The following is a 27210-nucleotide window of genomic DNA, read 5'->3' as shown; positions in this document are numbered from 1 at the left end:
ATAACAAACGACATAGATTAAATCGTTGCAGTAATTTTAGAAGGATCCGATGTTATCAAAATATTTTAATTTATTTTATTTTTTTTACCAAAATATTAAAAACTGATTTTCGTGGTAAGTATATATTTACACGTCTATAATATTATAATATATAATGTATATTTTTAAACGGTGGTTGAATAAGAAAGATAGATAAAACGATAAATCGTTTGAATAATATAAGTTCAAGAGCTGAAAATCGATTTATGAAATATTCAAAGGATATCGTTGGTGAACAGCCTAAGGATATTTGTTTTAGCTCTCAAAATATTATGTATGCATACTGTGATGCTATAGAATGGCTTTGATGTATTTTCGAATAATATTAAGTATACAATTTTTGATACTTATATACTTAGTTTAAACTTAAAGTACACATATAATACGAGTATTTGAGTATATAATGTACAATATGTGAGATTTACCTAATTTTTATGAACGTGTCTTTAATAGTTTCACGAATGGAGTGGGCTTGTGCTTGAGACATTCGTCTTAAGCTCCGTGCTTCTTGTCTCAAATCTTTTGCTTTTTTCTGTAATACTCTTAGCTGGTTATACATTTCTGGTGTGAGCTGTAAATCTAAAATCGTACAACAATTTAGTATGCACACGTTTTAACCGTAAAATAGTTTATCATGTTATCATTGCAGACTGACCGCTGTACAAATGCCTGTCGTCGTATTGGCCGGGTATGGCAGATGGCTTAGGTGGAGGATGAGGCTTAAATCTGTCTTTTTCTAAAAGTAATTCCAACAAAATAATAAAATTAAATAAATATTGGTGAGCACACGATTAAGTTATACATTATACATTTTATTTATATATAATTTAACAGTACATTATACATCATTATTTTCGAAATTAAAACTTGGATGTTAATATAAAAGGTAAAGTATAAAAATAATATAAAGGTTATATTAAAATATTTTTAAATTGAAATATATTTATTTTGACCATATAATAAAATAATAAAAATATAACTTGTGGTGTACACTTTAGATAGAAGTTAAAATGATCATAACAATGATTTTCGACCACGAGATGAGGTTATACATTTTTGTTTTCTTAATAAATACAAATTAAATGCCAACATGAAACAATGCCATAGGGGCTGTTTTCATATTGAATCAAGTCATTTGAAGTAAGAGGAAGAATAATGAAATTTGAAAAATGAAGTGTTTACTATTTTTTAATGCTAGTTTGGATCAAAAGGGATTTGATCCTTCATTATTTCACGAAAAAATACGAATCCAGGAAAAGAATACATTTATTCTTAAGCTAAGATTTGATTTTTTTACTGTACGAGATAAAAATGTTAGATTACTATTAAGTATATTTATTTTAATGTGTTTTTAAGAACCTAGCATATCACTTAAATAAGAATAACAAAGAGTTAGGCAGTTGTTTATTTTTTATTCGTAAATGTTCTTTGAGATAAATGCGTATTCCGGGTGTTTTTTTTATATAGAAAAAAACGAATCAATAGTAACAGGTAAAACTTAAGAAAGAAAAATACCATTATTTGCGGACTTTGGAAGGATTTCTTTTGTATATATTTATGTTCATAAAATGCATTAGGTAGGTACTTAAAAATGTTTTCGTTTAGGTATTTTTTTTCCGTAAATATTTTATTACTATTCTATTTAACGTTCGACTGGAGGAGTACTGTAGATTATGCAATACATTATATTTTATCACTGAACCACTACACATGCTGCGACATTTATACGATGAGGAGCGATGTTATTATATTGGAAACAACTATAACGGTGAAAACGTACACAACAAATTGTTATTGTGTAACTTAAAATGAACGTCTGCGACGTAAACTATTATACATTATTCTTTCGTATTACATATGAATTATTATCACGCCGAAGTATAATTTAGAATATCGTATTCTTACATTTATAAGACTAGGGTGAGCAGATCAATAAAAAAAGAGAAATGGGTTAAAAAATTATTCTACAAAAAAATTTTTTAATTTTATTCTAATTTATAAAATATAAATAAGTTTCCATTACATTAAGTAATAACAACAAACTGCGATTGAATATAATCTATAAATAGATAAGTTGCGTAAATAAAAATTATAAAAAAAAAAAAAAAAACAAACGTGAATACTAATAATAACCATAGTAATTAATATAAATATAACGAAAAAGGAAATAAAGAGTAAACTAAAGGTAATATACTTAAATATATAATAGAATTTCAAAATTAGTAATACTTTTGTAATTTAATTTAATTCTGGGACAAATCGAAGTTTCGATTAAGATTAACGGGATACCAGAACAAACTTTCAAAAACCGGGAAAATCCTGGAAACCGTCTGAGCATTCTAAATGAAACACATCGTTTATAGTTAATTTAGGATCATTTATCGCAAGAATACTGTACACTGTAGCAGATTTTATTTGAAACTTCAGATTAAATTGAAGTGTATAATTTAAAAAAAAAAAAAAAAAAAAAAAAAAAAGGAAAATCATCGCACCATATACTCAGGGATTTTAAGGAAGATTCTAATAGAAATATTAAAAATATAAAAGAAACAAGTGATCAGTGTCGAAAAGATGTGCGCAATCAAGAATAGTATTAGACAAGTGTCCGGAACGCTGCAAAGAGTGAATAATTTTAAGTGCAATACACGCGTGAAACTGATCAAGCACAGTGAACAACATTTCTGGCTAACTGATTAGTTTTCTGTGGTACGTGAAGTAAATAATATATTTATACATAAGTACGTGTATTTTTATTTTTAATTTTTACCTTGAGACGCTGTTCTAGGCAATGTAGACGATTTAATTGCCGGTTTCGCAGGTTTCGTGTCCGCTATAAAATAAGCAGCGAAATACAACAATAACACAAACAATTGTAGTCCACTCAGTGCTCTCGTTAATAATAATATATTATTATATATGAATAAAAAAATATTATACAGTTATATTTACACGTATGTGTGTAATGTGTGTGTACTGTGTGTGTTACCGGCAATGCGATTATGAGATTGTCTTTGTTTAATATTGTGCACAGTACCTTAACGTTTTATACATTTCCTTAAGACATCGATGTAGGGCAACATAATGTAATGGTTAATTCGTATAATAATAACGTTCTGTACATTTTTCGTTTCTTAAATCAACTCGATAATATACGTGGAGGGACAAGCATACATAATAAGGTGTATTTTTTATAGATATCAATGCATGGGTTTAGGTAACGTACAAAATAGGTATATTTAACCAGGTATAATTAATCAAATTTGTCATTATTAAACTGTTTTCACGTAACAGTGATATACGAATAATGTCTAGAGCAACGAAGATAATTATATTATATAAAACTATGTATGTTACATAGTATGTCCGTACTTCATAAGATGGCAAATATAAATAATATTTGTTTATTTGTTTAATGTGATTTTGTAATTACGTACCGATAATTAGTTACACTCCGGCTTTCTGAACTATGATTATATAATTAGCTAAACTGAATTCATAGTTAGCTGCGTATAAAAGATTTTACCAGACAATAGTCGAAGGTTCTTGTCGAGATTCTAAAGGGCATAAAATAGTAGCTATAGATGTTATATACGAGTGTTATAAGCTTCTAGGTCTAATTATTGAGATCGATAACGAATAATCAAACGTTTTATACTGTCGTCATATAACTAATGGTTATTATCTATAAATAAATATTTAAGCAATGAAGTGGGAGGAGTAAAAGATAATTTATTATAAGCGTTAGCAAATTAAATTAAATTTAAAACGTATTAAGGTATAGTATAGTTCCATAGATTGGTTACCGGCTATTATGGTAAAACAACAATGGGATGTCACGTCCATAATAAAATAATTTTTTAACAAGTTTTTATGGAAAAACAACAATAATAATAAAGAGAATCAAACATTTTTAATTATTACAAGAGTTTATATCAACTCACCCCTTTCTATTTTCATAATTATTGCCATTTTAAACCATGTTTAGCTCAGATTAATAAAACGTTTACTACAAAAGAGTAAATAATTTTAAACGATTTTATTTCTTGGTAGCTTCGAAAATATAATTTTAGCCGTTTCAATTAATTTCATTTTTCCACCAACATATTTAAGTTTGATAGAGATATAGGAATATGTTTACGCAGTATTACTATTTTTTTACCTTTTTATCGCTCCTATTAGGAATTTTAGTTTTTATTCTCGTTAGTAAAATGTATTATTTATTACACGTATTGCATTTGAGTTAAATAAATATATATGCATCAATTGGCTACATGACTATTAACATCGCCGGTAACAAGAATTTATATATTTTATATACCAATACAGTAGATTCTTGATACATCAAAACTTAATGAATTCAAAAAACAATTCGAGGAATTAAATTTTCGACACATGAAAGTTATGGTATAAAAGTTTCCAACGATATTATATTGAAAAATAAAAAAAAAAAACAATTTTATTTTTATCTGATGTAATTATGTATCAACGAAAAAGAGTACATTTCACATTCTTTCGCAATACTTTTTTAATTTTATTGGAAACTGTTGCGAGCGTACAGTACTTGTATGATTTTTACTTATTTTACATTTAAAATGTTAATATAAACACATCGTGACAGGCGAAACCGAAATGCACGAAATCACACTGGAATTATTATTATTATTGTATACATATTATGAAGGCAAATGTATAATATAAATAGATAACTATCCAATATTCCAAAAAGTCGTAAATCATAACAATGCCGATGTACATAAACGGGATGAAAAAAAATTTGAAACTCCCAAAACGTCATAAGTATCATCAAGAATTTATTGCAGTGTATATATTTAATAATATAATACAAAAAATGTGTATAGTTGTGTTATAGTACTGTGTAAGTCAGTATATTAATTTCTCTATAGTATACCTGACAAAAATTTGATATACAATTAGTTCGCGAAAAGGGAAACGGTTTTTATCAAGAACTACGTAATCGAAAACACTAAAAATGAATCTACCTGAACTCTGAGGTGAATGTTGTTTCGGCGAGTTCATGTCAGGTGGCTCGTCGCTGAACGATACGGACTTCTCAAATGAAACTGATTTGTCTGTAATATTATAATAGTACCCGAAGTGTTAATTGACATAAAATCAGCTGCACGGCGATATGTTGATAGTTAAATAATTGTTTTAAAACTATATATATATATATATATATATCAATAAGCGTAATAAAAATATTGTATGTAATATAATTCATAAACATTTATTGATGCGTCATCGCGAATCCGGTTAAGCAAATATATCATTTGTTTTTGAGTGCGAACTCTCTGCAAGTTCTATGACGATAGCGATTTTTATTCATTCATAGAAGCTTAATACTTGAAAAATTTAGAAACGCAACGAAGAATCAATAGTATCCTACTGAAATTAATTAATAACAAGTACCTACGGTAGTGAAAAAAAAAATTGAAAGTTAATAAAGGCTTTCAAATAATATTACGCTCAAGCTCTTAAATATTTTCCAACTAAGTACTAATTCACTTTGCAGTTATTTATCAAACTGGAAACAATTCAAGAAGCCATAAAATATAATCTTACCTTTTGATTGTTGCGTTGTAATTTTAAGGTGCGAGGTTAAAATCAAATTAGTAAATGGATAGTAGGAAGTAAATATTTACAAATCCAAGATGTTTCATAAGCGTCCAATAAGGTAAAAAACCAATACAATAAAAGTTTAACAAGCTAGAAATAAGCGGACAAAATACAAGTAAATATTTCAAAGTACACAGTACACATATATAGTACATACACTACGCATTAGAGTTATAATATGTAAGAATAAACAGTATATATAGCTAACCTCGTCCAAGTTTAGGAGGTTTAGTGTCAGACCGCTTGTATGGTTCCTCTACAAAGCACATTATATTTGGATAAGAATATATTCTAATAATATTTGGTTAAAAATGTACATTGCATAAATAAAATGTTTAGAGACGATGTATTAGCATAGGTCACGTAAGATTTTTATCTTGTAAGGTAAAAAATAAAAATAAAATTAGGTATACAGTATAAGAAGAAAGGATTGATCCAAAAAGCCATTATTGAAGTAACACAATGTAGGTATATATCTATACAGGTATACACATATATGTCACTAGCTATTAGAATATTATGAATAAACGGGTTAGGAAATAAGACAACGTACCTGCCAGAGATGTGGTACTGCCGCTGGAGACTTTATCGAACTCATCACTAGCTGAACCATAATAATGAAAAAAAAGATAAGTGTTAGAGAATGGACATAGAGGGTTACACGCGAAAAACCAAGCAAAACGTGTCAATACGTTTTTTTTTATAAAATATTTATGTGAAATATATGTATATAAATAAATATTTCATTCATGTGTGTGTGTCTATATATATAAATATATTAAATATATATATACACACATATATACAGAGAAAGAATAGATAAATAGATAGTATATAAACATAAATTTACAGACAGATAGGTGATACAAGTATTAATATAATATTAAGATAAAATAAAAAATAGATGATATGAAAAGGTCTGAGGTCATATGCAATGAATAGTATGTGAGTGTGGGTGGATATTTAAATAAAAATATTAAATAACGTTGTGTTTGTATATAGGGGATATTTATAAATACGACATATTACGTTAGGTTGAGTGCTTCAATACATGAAAATATGAAAAATTATAAAAACAAAGTAAAAAAATCTTTGGCGTTGTACCAAAAAATTTCAAATTACTGTACAGAAAAATAATGATAATATAATGGTTTTTACTTTTTTATACAAATTGGTTTGGTATTTAAAACTGGTTGTATGCTTACCACTTCTGAAAGGTGCTGTAACAACCGGCGCGTGTGTCAGGGCTTTCTGAACCAATCCCGTTAGGTTGGCGATCTGTCTTTCCATGTTTTCCACACGTATCCTATAAAACAATTTGCGACAACGGTATTATTATTGATTTGAATTTTGGGTTATTACAATATCAGTAAAAATTAAGGAATAAAATAACTGATCATGATGAAAATAATATAAAAAATAAAAACAAGTAAAAATTATTATAGATTGCTATCCACTCTTTTTTTACATTTTTTTTTTTTTGGGAAAACATAAGTAACAGATTATCCAATCAATATGTAAGATTCTGGACCATTGAAAAATTATTCAAAACTTCTAAACGGGTTAAACGAAGTTCACATATCTTATAATAATTAAACAACATATTACTTCAAGATTTTATCGTGGACATATGATCTAGTTCATGTCATATTTGACAAATTCGATTTAAATTTGTTTATGCGTTTATACCGATCATAGACGTGCGCAGATCCATATTTTAAGAGGTGTCTACAATACTTTTAGGCCCTATCTTAATAAAATATGTAGGTATATTTATTAAATTATAACGTATAAATAATTAAATAAATATAACTTTAATATTTTATTTAATATTGTGGAATGTTAGTCCCAATGAATATGTTTTCCTTGAAGATCATTTATTTTTTCTCAGATAGCTTCAATTATTTATGATTTATACTTTTGTAGTTAATTATAGCCGTTATACTTGTATTATCATAAGAAGTTTTTGCACGAAAATTAAGAATATTTAGTTTTATTTTTTCTATTACGAAAAATTATTAATTTTTTACCAAATATTTTAGAATTAATTTAATTTAATTAGAATAATATCATTTAAATACGGGCGCGTTCCTCTTATACTTAAATTGTAGGACCCCATTTACAAAATTTTGGGAGGTGCTCGGACAGACACAGCGCACGTCTATGGCCAATTTATGTTACAGCGTTATTAAAATGGGATAAAGTGAAAAATAATATATTTACGAGCAATTTTACAGATGGCTTAATCTAATTTTTTTTTTCACCCAACGGAAGCCACAATAAGACAAAAAACGTTAATAATGATTGCTAATCGTCAAGCGGAATCTCGGCTGATAGGAACGACGTAGAGTTTAAAGTTATTGTGTATAGTGTATATTATTCTTAGTAATATTAAATAACTCTTTGAGTAGGGATAATATAGCTGAGACAATGTTCAGACTCATTCATTTTAAACACGTTAACTTAATTAAAGAACAAATAAAGAGTTGTCGAGCGTCTATTATCGTAGATCTAAATTGTATAAAATGCAACATGAAAGTGTATGAAAAACAAAAAAAAAAAAAAAAAATTATATTAAGAACACGCATAACTATAGTGTCGGTAAACGTCCGATAATCATTGCGTCAGGGTTACAAATATACTAATAATCGCAAGCAGAGGATTAACCGTGGTTTTCCGATTGCAAGATGACCGGATTATTATTAGATAATAATAAAACAATCTTGGACGGGTTGCAATAAATAAAACAGCGGGAAACAAACACAAACAGATCGTCTACAGGTACGTCTATCATAGTGTAAAATAAACGTGTTACACACGACTTGAATTATTGTCGTTGCGTGTAAAACAAAAACACCACTATAAAACAGGCACAAGCAATACTATCATAATTCACTGCAATAGGATGCACAAAGGATCAGCGAAAAAATAAATAATAATAATAATAAAAATAGAAAAAGAAAAAGTTTTACAAAAAACAAACTACCAACAATTAACTTAACGGAAACACACGTGAACACGGGTTAATTACACGTAAAAATAATATTATTCAAACTACGACACGGTACAAAACGTTAAAAAACGTGCGCGTGCTGCGAGTTACATGTTGTACCTGGTAGCGTCATAAGGGACGGTCGGCGGGTTGCCGTACGTCGATCTTTTGGATATCGATGGTTTCACGGTGTACATACTAAACGGGTCTTCCATTAGCTCGTTGTCGCTGAATAGAGCGAAGTCGTAGCCGGTGGTTGGCACGGCGGCGCAATGAGGAGGAGGAGAGGAGAAAAGCGCAACATAATACGGCAGTGTTAGTAAAACATAATATAATCGTGCTAAACGTATGCTATATTGCATTATAATATTGTTTTATTCTAGTTGTATTACAATATCGTTTACAGTATGTTCGAAATGTTCGGAAACAGTTAGAATTTAAAAAAAACCCGCGAGACGTTCTCAAAACTTTTCGAACACCTGTTATCGTATACACAATGTACATTTGGTACGTACTAAATAGAAGGACTGGCGGTAAATTTTTTCAACTACCGGTCATCGTTATAAGAAATGTCGCGATTACCGGTTTTAACGATAATCGGAGACATCCATAAATCAACACTTTGGGGCTTTTTTTCGAACACAGAAAATTAGTGATATGTACAATTTTTTTTTTTTTTTAGAATATCTTACATAATAACTGTGTGTGTTTATTTATTTCTGGTTAATATCCACTTTGTTAATTTATTTTTTATTTTCTTTCACTGATGCAGTACAGTAACTTAATAATATTATCATCATAGTAATTCAATATACTATTTTGCAGTTTTTTTTTTCTATATTTATAATGTTTAAAATATTTCCGCAATCCAATATTATATCCTTGTGTACATTCAACAAAGTAAATATTATTACACTAAAGTAAAATCATGTATAACATTATGGAAGTTTGTTTGGATAGGCGAAAAACTGCTTTGTGTGTACGTCCTAATTGCAATTACTATTGGTAATAAACAGATCTATCGTTTAATATTTAAATGTGTTTATTTTGTTTCAAACTATTTTTCTTCAAAAAATATGTGTTCGTTTTCGTAAAAAATATGTTTATTTTATGATTGGTTTCTGAAGAAAATAATAATTGATTCAAATTTTTTGGATTTTGTATTAATATACTCGTGATTCAAGTTCTTTTTAATGTACTGTTTTTATGGTAATAATTGTCTCAGTATCTAACCTAAGACTAGGTATTTTAAGCAAATAGTAACCAGTATTCTCGGTAACTATTTGAAAAGCAGTTACCATCGCAAATTAGATAAACAAATATACCAGAAAATAAATTTCGAATACAGCCACCGTACCATTTAATGAGGGTTGAAAAATTATGGTAAAATATGAAGAAATAGAATTATCAAAATATACAACGGGTTTAGTAAACTTAAATCGGTCATAATATAATCATTTAATAATAGGAGTACAAAATAAATGATTTGTCAATACGAAGAAGGGCTGGCTGGCTGTTATTGTTCGCGTTTGTCCGTGCGTTATTATATATATATATATACTATTTATTATATATATAATATACAAGTACGTATATACACACAAGAGTGCGAGTGTTTCTTAACGAGCATGTAGTGTACAATGAAGACGTACGTTAAACGCATGTGGCGAATATGTAAAATGAAGTGTGTTTATGTTATAAATCAACTCGGATAAAGTTCGAACGAACCACTCGTCGCGAACTCGGAAACACATCAATACAACCGCGAATGTGTTGACGGATTTTCAACGGACTCGAGAACAAATTGTGTGCTATTTGTAAAATACACAATATATGCATAATATTTATAGGATTGTACGCACATAAAGACTGTTTGAACCCGACGAATACAAAATGCATAACCTTATTGAAGCGCATGATATAAACGCACGCAGTACCCAACCGTGAAGAATGCTACAGCAGAAAGCGAGTTGTACACGGCGGTGTCTATTTTTATTATGCATACGTGAAAACTTCGAAAATATTATTTAAATATATTATAATTTGAGAGTTGGCCTCAACATTTTGGCCAACATTTCAATAAGTTGGAAAAAAAAATAACGCGACTTTATCAATTTTTGAAAATTCGATGCGAAAAATAAAAACTAATAATATTTACGATTGTTTTATGATTAAATAATATGTTATATAAAATAAGCAGCGTGAAAGGGGATTAGGAAAAAAAGGGGTAAAATTCCTAGATTGGATGAGGTACAAGTTTGGGTATTACTCAATTTTTTTTTTATTAGTCAATAAAAGATGTGTAAAAATGTGGAACTTTATATTAATTACCAAGATATTTGTCAAATCAAAATGATAGTAACAATATTTTTGATAAATATTTAAGGAAACATTTCAATTTTCTATAAAAAAACTCAACAAAATCTTTTAACCAGTGAACATTTTAAGTCTCCAAGACTATTACTTTTTTTGAGTTACGATGAAAACAAATACGATTTTGTCGAAATTGTGGACTCGAAAACTAGTATGTTGTAAATTTTTCTGTTTGAAACTTTATAAAAATTAACATTTTCAAAGTATCAACCAGAGTGCACTTCTTATCAGACATATGACTGTTATGATAGAAGCAATTGCAGCAAAAGCAGATTAATTTTTCTGGTTGAAATCGTCTATACAGATACAAAAAATAATACCATTACATTCCTCATCTCACTCAGAATTTTAAAACTAAAACTTTATAACTTTAGGCTACTATTAATTACCAAACTAAAAAAAGCTACCAAACTAGAATACTAAAAGACTACTCTTTGTTAACCTAATAACAATTATATTTTTTGTATCTAATAATATTTATATTAATATAATGTATAAAAATAAATCTTTTTACAATAATGGAATACTTTGAATATTCATATTTTGTCTCAACAATAACATTTTAAAAAAAATAACAAAATTAAATAAAAATAATTAAAATCTCTGTATTAAAATAAAATTTAAATTATTAATTTTTATGTATTCATATATTTTGTAATAATTGGTATTTATTAATAAATATATTTTTGTACTAAAAAATAAATTGTCTTTGGTTTAATTATTCAGTTTCATTATGATAAAAAATAAATTAATTTTCCTATTGTGTAAATTGCCAATATTTTGTTCATAATTTTATAAAATGCCTAGTTATTATATAAAATATCTATGAAATGCATGTAAAAATATAAAAATTATATACTTCTTTAAAGACGACTGGGTACTTCATAAAACTCCTAGTCATTATATAAAATGCCATGATTATACAAATTGTTGCTTATATTTATTATATTCGATAGATCGTTACAAAAATCATTCTTCTTTTAAAAACACAATGAAAAGTCTAGGCAACGCAGAACCCAGAAAGAGCAACCCGCGAATAAAAATAAACCACATTTAATTCGAAAATATATGAAAAATTGCATAATCAAACCAAAAATAATCAATTAATTAATAATTTTAAAATAATAAGAATTTATTTACTATAATTCTAACAAAAGATATTGATTTCCACAAAACATGTGGTTTGAATAACACAATGATGAGTAACGAATTTTGAGGGTAAAACCATATTACGAAACATTTTCTGGTAACATCCGTGTTGGTAAATTTTTAACTAATTTTATTATTATTATTATTCGTTAACAACCAGTTTCAAAAGAAGAAATCAATTATATTTATATAGGTATACATTGATTCACTCAAGTATAGTTAATATACTGCGAATATGAAATTGTGGTACATTTCTGACACTAACATTTTATGTGTGTATATATAATTTTAGTGGGTGTTGTTATTTTAAAAAGAAAGTTTTGTTTGGCGTTTTATATCATTAGATATTTATTTACTCAGTAATAATGGTGTTGTATTCATATATTACGCTAATAATATTATGATGTTGACACAACTAAGTATCAACATTAAAATACGACTATGGGGTTCTAAATGCGCGTTCTTAACCAGTTACTTTAGTTGTCGGGCGCATGGAACGCGGATTATAACTACTATAATAAAATATACATGGTTTTAAATTATTTATGTTAATGGCTCTGTGTATTTTTCAATTTGCAGAAAACCGGAAGTGTCATGCCATCATGACGTCAGTATCAGAACACCATACACGTTGTAACGTTTTATGTAGTAAAAATCGTGTGTGTGTGTGTGTGTGTGTGTTCGTACTCAATCGAATTGTCATCGTACGGTACAATAAAATTAAACGGATGAATTCAGTAGCGGTCGACATTAATTAACAAACGCGTGTTCTATATATATATATATATATTAGTAAACACTAGAAGCACCGGAAGACGGTTTGTTTTTCAAAAGCGGTCTATTAAAACGAAATTAATTTACGACTTGAGTAGCTTCTACATAGACACTCGTCCGGACACGAGTCTACCATTTCTATATATTTCTATGTATATATATATATATATTGGTAATGTGCAGTTGTTGTAAAACTGGATACGTGCACACAGTGTAATGGGCGTCAGAATTTTTAAAAGGAGTATACACATGTATATTGCACACACAAATATAAATATATGAACGCGTACAGAAGAGGCAAAACAAAAACGATGACTTTCTCCTCGATTTCACAGACAAAAACCCGACGGACGTGTAGTGTTCATCTTTTCGAGATTGAAATACGTATATATATATATATATATATATATATATATATATATATATTAAGTGGTATATTGTATTATAACTCGTCTGCCTGACAGAATATTACTGTATCGAATGCACATTTTATTACGATAAGACCACACGAATACGCCATGCGCGCAGTGCCCGTGGATTTATTTTCATATGGACGTCGTATAGGTATACCTCTACTAAATACGAGATTCCCGAATAATTGTTTTTCGCGCGATCCAACACAATAACTAATAGGATAGAGACGATATTATTTATCGGAAACCGGAGCCACTATATATATATATATATATTACAATATGTTTACAAGCGTGTAGGACGACCCGACGTAATGGAAATTACAACGAGCCGTATAAAAGGTAAAAATGTTGTTATTGACGAACATCGGCGGCGGTCGGTTAGACGATTGTTTGGGAAGATAAAATAGAAATATATGAGCCTGAGTCGTCACCGTCCTAATAGTTTTATACCGCAATAACCACGCGTAAGCCGTCCGAAAGATGGTTTTTACGGCGGTAAAGTATATACTTTTTTTTTTTTTAAAGTATACTCGTACATACATACATTATACATAGAGTGCAGATTTTTTTTCCCCCTCGCAACAGGACGCGCGTACTTTTATTTATGAGAATACGAATTGCTAAAAAAAAAAAAAAAACTCGGATCGAAAAAATCTCATCACGAGTCACCACATCACGACGATCACTACACTCGATAACGTACACGTTGACACACGATACCCTGTGGGTATACGTCGCTCAAGTGGGAGATTGTGGTGACGACGACGCCATGTACTCGTATATGAATATTGATGATTTACTTTTTAAATTTTTATTTATTCGACACAGTGCGACGCGTCGAAATAGCAGCCGTCAATAAAAACATGCGTTTTGAGTAAAAATACTGATAGTTACGAGCTATATATAATATATATATATAGGTTCAGGTTCGAATTCTAATCATATCTTAAGGATAAGTGAGTTTAATTTTCAAATTTTTCTGTTGAACTATTATTTTAGTACAGGATGACATATCTTCGAATAATACTTTTGAGTTTCAATAAGCAATAGCATTTTATAACTAGGTACTTGTTCTCATCCGCAGAACAAGAATTAAAAATAACACATTATGCGCTGAATTTATTCACGAAGGAAAGATAATTAATAATTATTAATAATTAAAATATAAATAAACGTATTATAATTATTAATAATAATTACTTCAATTAACTTATTTATTCGGTAATATATTTTTTTTGTTTTTTTACATTACTTAACAAGCGTGTGTAGATTGGAGGCTCGAAATATAGTATAAAAATCTTTTTGAAGTCTCTATATCAGTAAAACTACTCATCAAATTTCATAGTCAAAGTTTTAGTGCTTTCAGCAAAGCGATTTTTTTTCATATTTACTTCTTATCCCTTTTTACCCTTAAGGTGTTGAATTTTGAAAAGCCTTTTCTTATTGCACATCTAGAGTGTAAGAGAAACCACTAGGTCAAATTGCAAGTTTATATGATCTATCATTTTTATGATAGATCATATAAACTGATGATGATGAGTAGCGATGTTCAGTTAGTGGTATTTGGTTTATGTATATATATTATGTAGATTATATGTACCGAGATCGGTAGTATAAATATTAATTGTATAATATGGTATTTTTACAGTAATAGTAAGCGTGCGAGTCCCAATGACACACGCCACGATCGTAGTCGAAATCCGATTGAAAAAGGATGAACGTACCTTTTATAGGCAGTTGCGTAGTACACCTCAATACTTACCAACAAGAATCGTATACCTAATAATATTATCTGCGTGTGTATCTTATTGCATATAAGCAACCACTGCACGTGCTCGCACCATGACACAACATGTACAAATAATAGCTAATTTACCGCAGTCGACTGTTGTAATTCGATGATTAGTAATTTCCCCTCTTATGTTTTATAACTAATTTTGTTTATCGTACTGGACGTAAATATAAATAATTATATACACGTTAAGACGAAGGAGGTCCGCAAACACGTACCTCTTGTGATTTTCGACGCATCATAATTATATATCATTCGTGTTATTAGGTGGTTAGTTGCATTTATTATCTCATTAAATGTGAAAAATAATACCGACGACGTAGACGAAATATCTCCAAATAAATAAACCCAGTAGCTATTCGAAATCTGACTTGGACGCAAATCAGTATATAAAATTGGAAAGGTTAATTTTTAATAGTGATTTTTTAAAATGCAATTTAAAAAAAACCGAGAATTGGGTGAAACTGGCTGTGGTGATACGTTATGCATAATTTAATTTAATATTAAAAACAATAATAAATCTAAAAACTAGACGCTTAGATCGATAAGCTAATTTTAAACATTTTAAAGAATCATTTATTTAAATCATTTATGACCATTTTTTTTTTTTTTTTAACGTACAATTTAAAAAATGGTTTTTTTTTATTAAAAGTAATTTTAATTAATTTTATATTATTTTATATATTTCCTGCTTTTCAAAATTTTTATCATTTTTATGCGTAGTAAATGTTCATTAATCGAATTCTATAAATTACATTAACATTATTCACGTTAAGATTACTTTAATTCAAATGTAAAAAATTGTTAATAAGAATAAAATAAAAAAGTCTGACTTCTCGATTACGGATATATCTCTTTAACTATATAATGTATTATAGCATTTACTGCAGTCGGGAATAATTTAAATTCGTTGAAAGTTGTTTACGTTCACCATTGTTACCTCATCACTTGTGTCTGTATTTATTTTGGTTTTAAGAGTTTGTTATTTATCAATTGTTTTTATTGAAATTTTATGGTATCGAAGAAATGATTCCAGTATCTAGACAGGGCGGTTCAAATATACAATAAAATTTTTTAAGTTTTGTAAATTACTAAAATGTTGATGTATTATTATTACGCTACGGAGTTGTACTACTATTACTGATTTGCAACGTATGTATACATACATTATATAAGATTATTGTGCCAACTTACGCATTATCTTTTCGAAGAGATTAACAACAATAACAATAAAAATACTGTTTATAATAATAATAATACAATTATTGTGTAATATTAAAGTTATAATAACAAAGGGAATCACCAATTCTACATTATTCTAGTTATCTTCAGATTTTCATACGTGATTTCAAATTCAAATAATTTTGAAAGTACAGTTCCAAATTTTGACTCTTACGTTAAAAAAAAAAAAAAAAAAAAAAAAAAAAAGAAACGGAATAAATTTAATATAAAATTAATTTTTCTATTTGAAAAACAAAAGTTGATATTGGTACAGGATATATTATACATTTATACATGGAAAGATATAGTTTTTAAGAATATAAATTATCCAAAATCAGAATTTGAAAAAATGAATAATTTAAGCACAAAAAGGATATTTTATGAATCACATTTTAAAGTACTGCTTACCGGATAACTGTAGCGTAAGTGTTTGTAAGTATTCGTTCATTATGAATTATATGAGTTCCTATTCGTTCCGGGTATTCATTATGAATACATAATAATTATTCAGAATACCTTTTTTTTAATAACTCTCATCCCAGATTTTTTGAATTTTTCCGGAATGTAAACAGAAATAACAAAAATATTTATTTCTTCTTACGTAACATGTTATAAAATATTTCACTCAATGAATACGTAATATTTCTATTAATACAGACATACTTATAATATTGATAACTTTAAAATCCCTATAAATAAGTTTAACTATAAATAGACTAACCATAAATAGTTAGCCATGTTGGAGATTATAAGTTGACATTAAATCATCTGTTCGCCAAATATTAATAAAATATTCAAACTTTCTAATGATTACTCGATGTTTTAGTATAATAAACATTTCATTTTATCGGATGGTTAGATATGATATATATATATGTATATATATATATATATATATATGATATAAGCGTAAAATCAAAATTGTATTTTTTATTATAACTCTACTGGTTATCATTCGTTACACAATACAATGTAATTAAATAAATATTTGTTAGTTAGTTTTGCAAAGTGAATATAAATATTTCGAATTTACCTGGTTTCTTCGTCGATAACGGGTGTGATAGACCCCGTCCTGGGGCCATAGCCATAATAGGAGTTTTCATCGAATGATGAACCTCCAGGCGACATATATGGAGGTGCTGTGTATCCTGATCGAGAGCCAGCCCTCTCTGGTGATGACATGTACCCTGAAATATTTTAGTTATATATTATTATATTTCTCTTACATTTATTCAAGTTATAGAAATTATGTTGAGTTAGTGAACATCTTTGTTCGCTTAGTTTAAAAGTTACGCCATTAGAAGATAAGTACTACAACTACTCAGAATTTAATAAAGTAATAAAGTAGTTTGTTTGTAGATTACACCAAGTTTATATAAGTAGAAATAAAATTATATAATGAAAATTGGAGAATCTAATGTTAGAAACAGAATAGAACTACACGCACTAATAATTGTTTTTTAATAGTTTTTAATATAAAAAATGTAATTCAATTTAAAATTATAGTTGATATTTTTAAATTTAGAAAGTTTTTTTTTGAAAATTAATGAAATGTTATAAAAATATGGGTTTTAAGTTAGTATTATCTTTATCATATAAAGTAAAAATAATTTTTTCATTTTCAACGGTAGTTGCATGTATGTGTATACACACAACTAATAATGGATAATTTTTATAGTATCATAATTTACACAATTTCGATTCAAACTCATTCGAACAAAAATTGAAGAATAAGATCCGTATAAGATGCACTATTTATTTATGTATAATAAATTAATTTTTTAAGTTCTGAAACTATTATGACAACAATTTTATCTAAAATTTTATTTTTTTTCTGATAACTCGATAAACTAACTAATAAACTAAATTCTAATGAATAACATAACTTTTTTAATAACGAAAAGTTAAATATTTGTAAAATTATACGAATGTATTTCGTTAAATGTTAACGTATAGATGGGTCAAAAATGTTGAAGGCAATAATGCCACAAAACGTCGAAAAGTAGAACACTTTCGACCCAATATCATCAATAAGTGCATAATCATTCGTATTTTTATTAATTTCTAAAGTATGTTAAGGAGCTCGTTTGTTCAAAGAACCAGCTGACTCAAAATTATTCACCAAGAAAAACTCCATTATGGTTTAACAAAGTTCTACGACTCATTAATCCAAAATTTCGATAAGAAAAGTAATAACCACTGAACAGCAACTTCGATAAAATACATTTTATTTCGAATATGATATGTTGTACGTTTCAAAATTTACTATAGTAAATTGTATTTTATGTTAATAAGCATTTATGTAATTACAGCACCTTAGATCTAGAGTTTCCTTTCCAAGAAAACATTAAACTATTATACAATTTAAAACCAAATCATTATCGATGACACACGTGTATTATTTTATAACTAATGTTATCTTAAATTTAAATTGATTGTTTATCATGTATTTAACAGGTTGACCTCCATGAGACTCTTTTTGGGGGGCTCACTAGTTTTCTCCCTGAGGCCATGGTATTTTTAATGTGATTACTCAAATTTGATTTGAAAAAAAAAATGATTGGATTTTGCTGGAAATTTAAATATGGGTTCAGTATCAATTATATGACTGATATACAGTTATGTTGGACAAATTCTAGCTGAGACCCTTAATAGATTCTCATGGCGGTGGTGAGTAACATATAAAAAATTGTTGATTGTTCCTAACAAACTGAGATACCAAATAGGTTCTCAAAATAGTAATATTGTAATAATATTTTCATTCCATTAAATTTAGGATATTCGATTGTATAATATAATTTTTTAGGAACTTGAGGTTAGAGGTTTACATGAAAAATAATAAAAATTTAAAAAGAAACATTTTCCTTAGGTGCACTACCTTTTAATAATAATAAGTAATATTATAACAGTAAGATAAAACAAATTTAAGTACTTTAGTACCCAATAGTTTAACAGTGAAACAAACCAATACAATTTTTTTAAAAAAAAAAAACGTTATCGATTCATTTTTTTATCAAGATGAATATTATCAGTAGTTATGATATACAAATTGGAATAGTAAGATAATATCACAACCTAAAACTGAAACCATAAACATGACCAGATGACTTCATTGGTATCATCATTCATATAGTTATCGATAAATTTAATTTAAAAATTAACAAATAAAGATAAACGTTCGCTAAAAACACCAAATTATAGTGGTCACACTGTAGAATCCGATTCTGCAATAAAAACTACGACAACTGAGACTCTATTCGGAATATCGGCGTATAAACCTATGTAGTCATTGAGATTACAAAAAGAGTCTCAATAACGGTTTTGAGTAACTTAGCTGAGACCCCAAATAGAGTCTCATGGCGGCTATGAGTAACCCGAAAGAAAACACATGGCGGTCAACCTGTTAAGAATATTATGAATAAACGATAAAAATTAGATAGCAACATTACAATGTTACAATTATTATCACAGCTTTTAAAAAATCTTGATGTTTCGTGTGCTGCAAAATTGTTAAAGAAAACAAAATTATTTATTTTTTAATGAAATATGTAGTTTAATTTAAACTTTTGATTAAAACTACAGTTATAATTATTAAAATATGATGTTGTTTACGTAACTACGTAAGTAAAAGTAACCATGATAAAGGACATTTATTTTTTAGTAATTAATATTTAAGTATAATGGTATGCGAATGAATTAACGTAGACGAATGGAACAATGCCATAATATAATGAATGTTCACACTCTACCTTATATTTAATGAACTTAAAGTTTTCTTTTATTGAAAAAACCTACAATCGATACAAATATATATGTACAATGAGCAGGTTTAATGTGCGATGATTATAAAATGAATGGTGCGTATAGTATGAGTTGTGGAATTACCCAGTGGTAACATCCAGTACGTTTATTAATTATTGCTAAAAGTAACTTATAATGGGTAATTTAAAAGTAATTTATAATGGATAACTTACAGATTAAAATCGAATCTTTAAAATAAATTTAAAGAATTAAATTATAAAGACGTCGAGAAGATAAATTCAAATCAAACCGAACGATGTTGTGTTGACATATTATTAGTTACCTACGTAATACAATTTAAAAACTAAATGTGGCACTGCACCACAGAACTTTGCCAGAAAAAATAATAAAAAAATAACACTCAAGTATATAATTCGAGAATATAAATTATACATCTAAAGGAATTTCCAGGAGACAATTCGATTTACATATATACTGTTCGAAAAAATCAATGAGGGTATATTGAAAACAAGCCTGCTGTTATGCATTGTAACCAGCAGTAGCTCATTGCGTGCTTAATTATTAAGTGTGAATATAATTAAATGTTTTGAAATTAAATCAAGCGTTTAAAGGTTATGCGAATTCGATTTTATTTCTATACAGCTTGCGAGACGGTGGTAGTCTGAATGCACGAGTCTCCGTAAGGGTAGCCTCAGGAGTCATTGAATACGTATATATATATATATATATATATATATATAAATATTTTATGGACATTTTTTTCAAACAACATTGCCATCGTCATCGTTGTCGTTTTCGTGCTCCGTCCGTCCGCTCAGGGGAGAGGCACGTGTAGCCTAAACCATAACTAATTTCGAATAATTAATAGGAGCACGACGAACAAGGGTTAGAATAATTAAACAACGGGTTCGTTTTGAATAAACCGAATTACGTTAGCGTGTCGCACAAACTTGTAACAACGGCTCGCTGACCTCGAGAAACCTATAAGCGTTCAATGTTGGCCAGGCACAGACTCCGACCGCAACAATGGACCGTGGTGAAAAACCTCACGTGTCCCCATAGCATATAATGTCGTCGTATAAAGAGCAATTTTAGAAGCATTCAAGAAAAATTACCCCCCGCCCTCACAAGTAAGAAAAACCTTCGCCGTGACGTAACAAATACAATCGCAGACGTAGGTATCATTATTAATATTATTACTATCATTATTGCATGTTTTAATCGAAATCGATTATATTTTTACCATTCTTATTTTTATTTCAATTCTTATTGAATAGTTGTTATTTATATGCGATTTTCGGATAATGATTATTTTCATAATAAATGTACGCGGAAAATATACACGTGTAATATTCTATATTTATTATTTATATATTATACGAATGCAGCTGTCTAGACACAGAAACAAAAGTAAAAGAAACCATTTTCTTTAGGTTCTGGTAGTAGGTACGCGACGAAAGTGATCGATCAAAACCATACATTCGAATATAATATTATATACACACAGGACAATTGTCATCGGAAATATTTTTGATAGGTAATATGCGAAGGTCGGGTTTTGGTAAATCGAAAATTTGATTAAAAATATCAATGCGCGGCCACGATACGTATATACGAGCACGCCCGTATATGATAATAACAAACGAACTTCGCTCTCGAAACCAATATATCGTATTGTTTTGTCCGAGACCTTTTTAACGCCCGTCATCTAATGCCGTCAAGCTCGGTTTGACAGAAATAATAAGATACAAATAGTCGACGTGTTTACAATATATTATAATATTATAACATTCTGTGCAGCGTTGTGGGTATGCATCCAGTTATTCGGTGTTTGAAAAACAAAATAAAATATTACGTTTCAATGTTGTTCTGATTAATGGTCGAATATAATCAGTATTACACGGATCAGAGACTGTTGCAACAGTCGGATACGTGGTCGGACGAGTACGACGTAGGGGTAGTACACCGTGTGTAATACCCCACGGACACGGCGGCACGGAGAAAGATGTTATTATATTATTGCACGCGGAGGATCTCGCAGGGCTGGCGGGCAAAGGTTAAGAAGAGAGAATTTGATAAATATTTAACCATCCGTACATTCTTTTGACGGTCAGGACGCGTGAAACCGTATTAACAAAAACTTATCTAAATGGAACGATCGTAAATCTAGCGACTGAAACCGACCACCATAAATCACGCGTACCACATGACGACCTGGGTTAAAGGTTCTAATGTGCAGCTCTCATATTGCGCGCGTACATACCGCGTACATGAACATCGACGCACTAGAATTGCAAGGCAAAGATCGAGCTCGGGGTCAGCTGTTCGACCAGTCGGCCAGTTTATCCACAAATTGCGTTTTATTCGCTGTTGTACATCATTATCTGATCGGGTTACGCGGACTTACAGCGATCCTGGTGCAGTAGCCAAAGCTGAAACAGTCAGTGACGTTTGCTGCAGTGGCGATGTGTTTATATAGACATGCGAGGAGACATAGTAATCATCATAGTGAACGAATTGACGGCATCCCAAAATAAATAAGCATAATTTAGGTTTTTTCCCTTTCATGTTGTGAATTAATCATAATAATATTATGATTTGAATTTTTTCTTCTTCTGTATTCATACTATTACAGAATCACTCCAAGAGTTAGTTACGTAAATGTGGGGATTGCTGTAGGGCTTCTGCACGCACTGGGCCCGTCCCGAAATTCGGCTCCGAATGTGTTTACGCACTTCCCACTGTTTTATGTTACATTATTACTTTAGTTCGGTGACGATGCATTTTAAGATATTCGTAACGCTTTCGTAATATGTGTAATATATTACTGTACAAGAGGGTTTGCTGTGCACGAATGTCGTCCGTAAGCAACGATTACGAAATTCCGATTACGACTAATATTAACATATTAAATACGATAAATTACTAATACAATAATATTATCTATGTCTGTGTGTAAAGGGAACTTACTAAGTATGTAAGCTATGTACTATTATATACATTATGATGCCATATAATATTATGGACGTAGCAACTATGACTCGGCGACGCACACCCATTCTACACGAAAGCCGTTAGAAAACGTGTTGTAAATATTTTTTACTTTAATAATTTAATACCTAGAAAAATGCATCATTTTTTTTTGACACATTGTAGTTACGCGTTGTTTAATACTCAGTCCCTCTGCGCTTTATTCTATTTCGCACTATGATTTTTTACCCGTTCGCCTCCGCGAAATAATTTATATCGTATTAATAACGTATAGCGTGTGTATTCCAAAATATTTTAACCACCGTTGTTTCTGGTAGACGATTTACACGATATTCTGATTATTATTATTTAAAATGTATCAACTACTCGACATACATCCTTTTTATTTTGATAAATTTTATAAATTTAAAATGCACAACTGTTCTTCTCCGTTTGAATTATGGACATCGTTTACTGAATGAATATCGAGGGACATATTTAAGTATTTCGATAGAATTAGATTATTACACGACAGTCGTCTTGTTAATGTTTAATGTTTACACATTTGGATTATAAATAAAAGAAAGATGATTGATTGTTCCAGTGAATGAATTGTCTGTATTTTCGTATTGCTTATTTCTAAGTTTTCAATTAGTACGCATTAATAAAAATACGTTATATAAAAAAAAAAGCGTTAATTATACGCGTTGAAATCGAGAGGTATAAATGGAATATTTTATTCATCAAAAGGTTTATCTATCAATCGGATGCCTCTACCTCAAAAGAATGTTTATATACGTATCTTATAATATTGTTGTCTTTGTAAACTTCCAACACAATTGCACAAGTAAACGATAAACGTTTCGTAAAAACAATAAAATACAGCTCTAGACGAAGAACAATAATAATAATAATAATAATAATAAATTCATCTGAAATTTGTTTCATTCAAACGAATCGAGTTGAAAAGGTAAGTAGCTTTTGCTCAAAATTAATTTCGTTGTACAAACGACTTTTGATCTTTATGCCCTACTGGTTCACTATATAGTATTTACACTGCGGGTACATACTCGCGACGGAAAGGTCTTTTTGACTTTTGCTCGCCTTTGAGTGACGTTAAAAATAAAACGAAAACATTACTTTATTTTTTAAACGCTGGTTTTTAGCTATACAGCGTTTTATGATAGTAGAAGTTGCGTTTAAATTATATAACTATCGTATAAATGCACATCAGGCGGGAATATTCGGTCGTTTGTTTAATATTGCATCTAACAATAATATCTTCTTGAAGGAATAAAATCGCTTAGGCAAAAGAATCGAAGGAAAAAATACAGTTGAAATGTACGAATATTTCACCGGGGTAGGTTTAGTTTTTTGTTTTAAGACTTTCTCTCCGTCCCATAGCCCCGTACGAACGCACTGTAGTCAATTTCGTATCAGCCTCAGAACGTACCTGACGATTTGTTAGCAGCCACAGGCGGTATGGCAGGTGAATACGTTCTGGCCGGTATGGACCCGGTGGGCGGCCGGCCTCTGTTGGGTAGTGTAGCCGACGATCCTGGCGGGAACTGATGGGTCATGTAATACGGTTGCCCTGGCGCGCCGCCGCTAGTACATTTACTTCCCTGGAAAAAATGGAAAAAAAACCATTACGTTTAATGAACATGTACATATATTGCAGTGTAAACTTTATCGTAATATTTGTGTAGGATTGGGTATCGATTTTGCGATTTTCATATAATTAGAAAACGCTTTCACATCTAAAAATACGATTCAATAGAATTTAAATTTAATAAATACCGATTCTTATTGTGGAATTTTTTATACTTTCAAATGTTTTCGACAAAAAGGTGATGTTTAAATAATTTTCTCGGTAATTGAGGAATAAATCATGTTTTTACGATTAAGAGACGATTATACATTTTCCAAATCTGCTCTTAAACTATAAAAACTTCTTAAATCAAGTCTTTAATTCATCAGTTATAAAAATGATTCAATGTTATCGTTTAAAAATAAATACATACAAAACTTAATTTAAGGTTAATTTTTATAGATTTGCTTGAGTATCGACATATGTAGAGAAATAGTAGGTATGTTAACAAATATATTAATCAATTACAGACTAATACAATAAAATTTAAGTATTGTAGAACGTGTACGTGTTCTGTCCAAAAAATAGATGTCGTAATAGTATTATAATATAAAAGTAGGTGTTCATGAATGTGTGGGGATCCGGGGGTCCTGATAATTTAAATTAAAAACATAATTATTGGGTCATATATAATAGGTATATACACGTCACACGTTATAAATTATAATACGTGTTAGGATGAAATATCGTTTTGCTTTCTAAAAAAAAAAAGTTATTATTCGTCTTTATTAAAATAATAGTACCAGTACACTTTTAATTAAATATATTATTAATAGCCTAACAGTAGAGATATTAATTTTATATCTCGTTTTATAATTACTATTGTTATACGACTGTGTGATTATATTGTTATGTTAATTGACGAAAAATATACGAGCCCAAATTATCAAGGTGTACACGGGAGCCTTGTTATACAGTTTTATTATAATAGTCACAAGCAACGCGTAAGACTAAAGACTATATGTTCGGGACTTCATACTCATAATTATTATGAGCGCAGGCCCGACATCATATTTTTCCCAGATAATTTCGTTTCCTTATAGATATTAATCCCCGCCCATCTCTTAATTAAAACATTTCCACGATTAAACTATTGGTTTCGAAACTCACTATAGTTATTAATTACTATCATCATTGCTGTTGTTGTAGTCTTCGTCTTCGTTATATACAGCTCAGTAAACTGCATCAGTTATGATTCTATACTGTCATAGGACTTCCTAATTAAATATACATTCTAATGAATTGTTGATTCATAAGACAATTCCGAATATATACATATATGTTCCGTTGTTAATATCAAAGATTAGACCGGCGACGTGACGCTCTTGAACGGTATTTTCTCGGATATTTGACATAATATTATTAACTACATTATCGCCGATACGTATACTACTGACGTCGAAATTAACGGTTTTCACACAAGAAATAAAACCACATTTTGGAAATAAAAAATTAATTTAGGTCAAATTGCGGTGTTCGAAAACGTAACAGATTGTTTAAATATAAATAATATATTATAAAAATAATTATTATACTTCAAACTTCGGATAAATGATCATTAGATATGCCGCTTATTATAATTAATGTTGTGTGTGGTAGACGACATTTTTGATAATATTTTCTTGAACTAATAGGTAAAATTATTGAAATATGCTTAAAATCTCACACGTATATACATTACAGCCGCATTGTATTAAGCTGCGAAAGGTTAATTCAGTGCAAAACTGGAATAGATTTTCAAAAAATTAAATCCAATGTTAATTTAAATATAAATATGCTTATTTCCACCATTAAAAAAATGTTATACATGTGTATAAGAGATGATACATCTATATTCTATATCAGTGGTTCCCAAACTGTTGTGCTTCCAAGGGAGGAGCAAGCATTTATTGGGGAAGGCGCAAGGCAAATATTAGAATCTGAGCGGAGCGAGGAATGTAATGGTTTATTTATATTGTGTATTACATTATCTTATATTTATTTTTAGATCAACTGTAATTTGCTTTTATTAAAATAATAAAAAAGTATATTTTGTTTATCTATGGGAGGAGTATTTATATATTTTTTTTTTTTGGTTTAAGGGTGCGTGAACCAAAAAAGTTTGGGAACCACTGCTCTATAGAATCGCTAAATGTATTCAAAGTGTAAATCTATGAAAAAAATCAATCGTTTCATGGTAAATTAGTTATTTCACACATTTATTGATCAGGGTATATATAATATTTAGACGATAACAATAATTGGGTCACTTTCGTCGACGAGAAATTAATACCTAAATTCGTAAAGCTATATACAATTTTGAATGACATTGGTTTCATTTGAATTATATATTTGTGGTTTTCGTTGGTATTCGTGACTCATGAGTGCGAAAACGTGTTAAATCTGAGTAAATATGTATTCCCTCTTTCGGATACGACTACGAGTATTACAACAT

At 29.2% G+C, this 27210-nt stretch overlaps 1 protein-coding gene across 18 annotated transcripts in view; it reads right to left on the bottom strand.

Annotated features, from left to right (window-relative positions):
- LOC112680806 (coiled-coil domain-containing protein AGAP005037) overlaps nt 1–27210 on the bottom strand; it is a 174517-nt gene that overhangs the window by 11978 nt on the left and 135329 nt on the right. For 11 of the 18 annotated variants that reach the window (XR_003148350.1, XM_025551018.1, XM_025551017.1 and 8 more), the window contains 10 exons: nt 24579–24750; nt 17427–17580; nt 8789–8896; nt 6882–6982; nt 6230–6280; nt 5885–5932; nt 5040–5129; nt 2807–2869; nt 695–775; nt 465–618 (listed from right to left, as the gene is read on the bottom strand). Coding sequence is in view for 17 of the 18 variants with exons in the window: in XM_025551018.1 (XP_025406803.1) it covers nt 465–618; nt 695–775; nt 2807–2869; nt 5040–5129; nt 5885–5932; nt 6230–6280; nt 6882–6982; nt 8789–8896; nt 17427–17580; nt 24579–24750 (1022 nt within the window). In the remaining variant the exon portion in view is untranslated. The remainder of the gene's footprint in view (nt 1–464; nt 619–694; nt 776–2806; nt 2870–5039; nt 5130–5884; nt 5933–6229; nt 6281–6881; nt 6983–8788; nt 8897–17426; nt 17581–24578; nt 24751–27210) is intronic. The other 7 variants (XM_025551009.1, XM_025551008.1, XM_025551012.1 and 4 more) reach the window with 7 other exon arrangements.

This window comes from Sipha flava, unplaced genomic scaffold (assembly GCF_003268045.1).
Source record: "Sipha flava isolate LNK unplaced genomic scaffold, YSA_version1 180_pilon_pilon, whole genome shotgun sequence".
Taxonomy (NCBI): Eukaryota; Metazoa; Arthropoda; class Insecta; order Hemiptera; family Aphididae; genus Sipha; species Sipha flava.
This window is presented reverse-complemented; position numbering and strand designations above follow the sequence as displayed.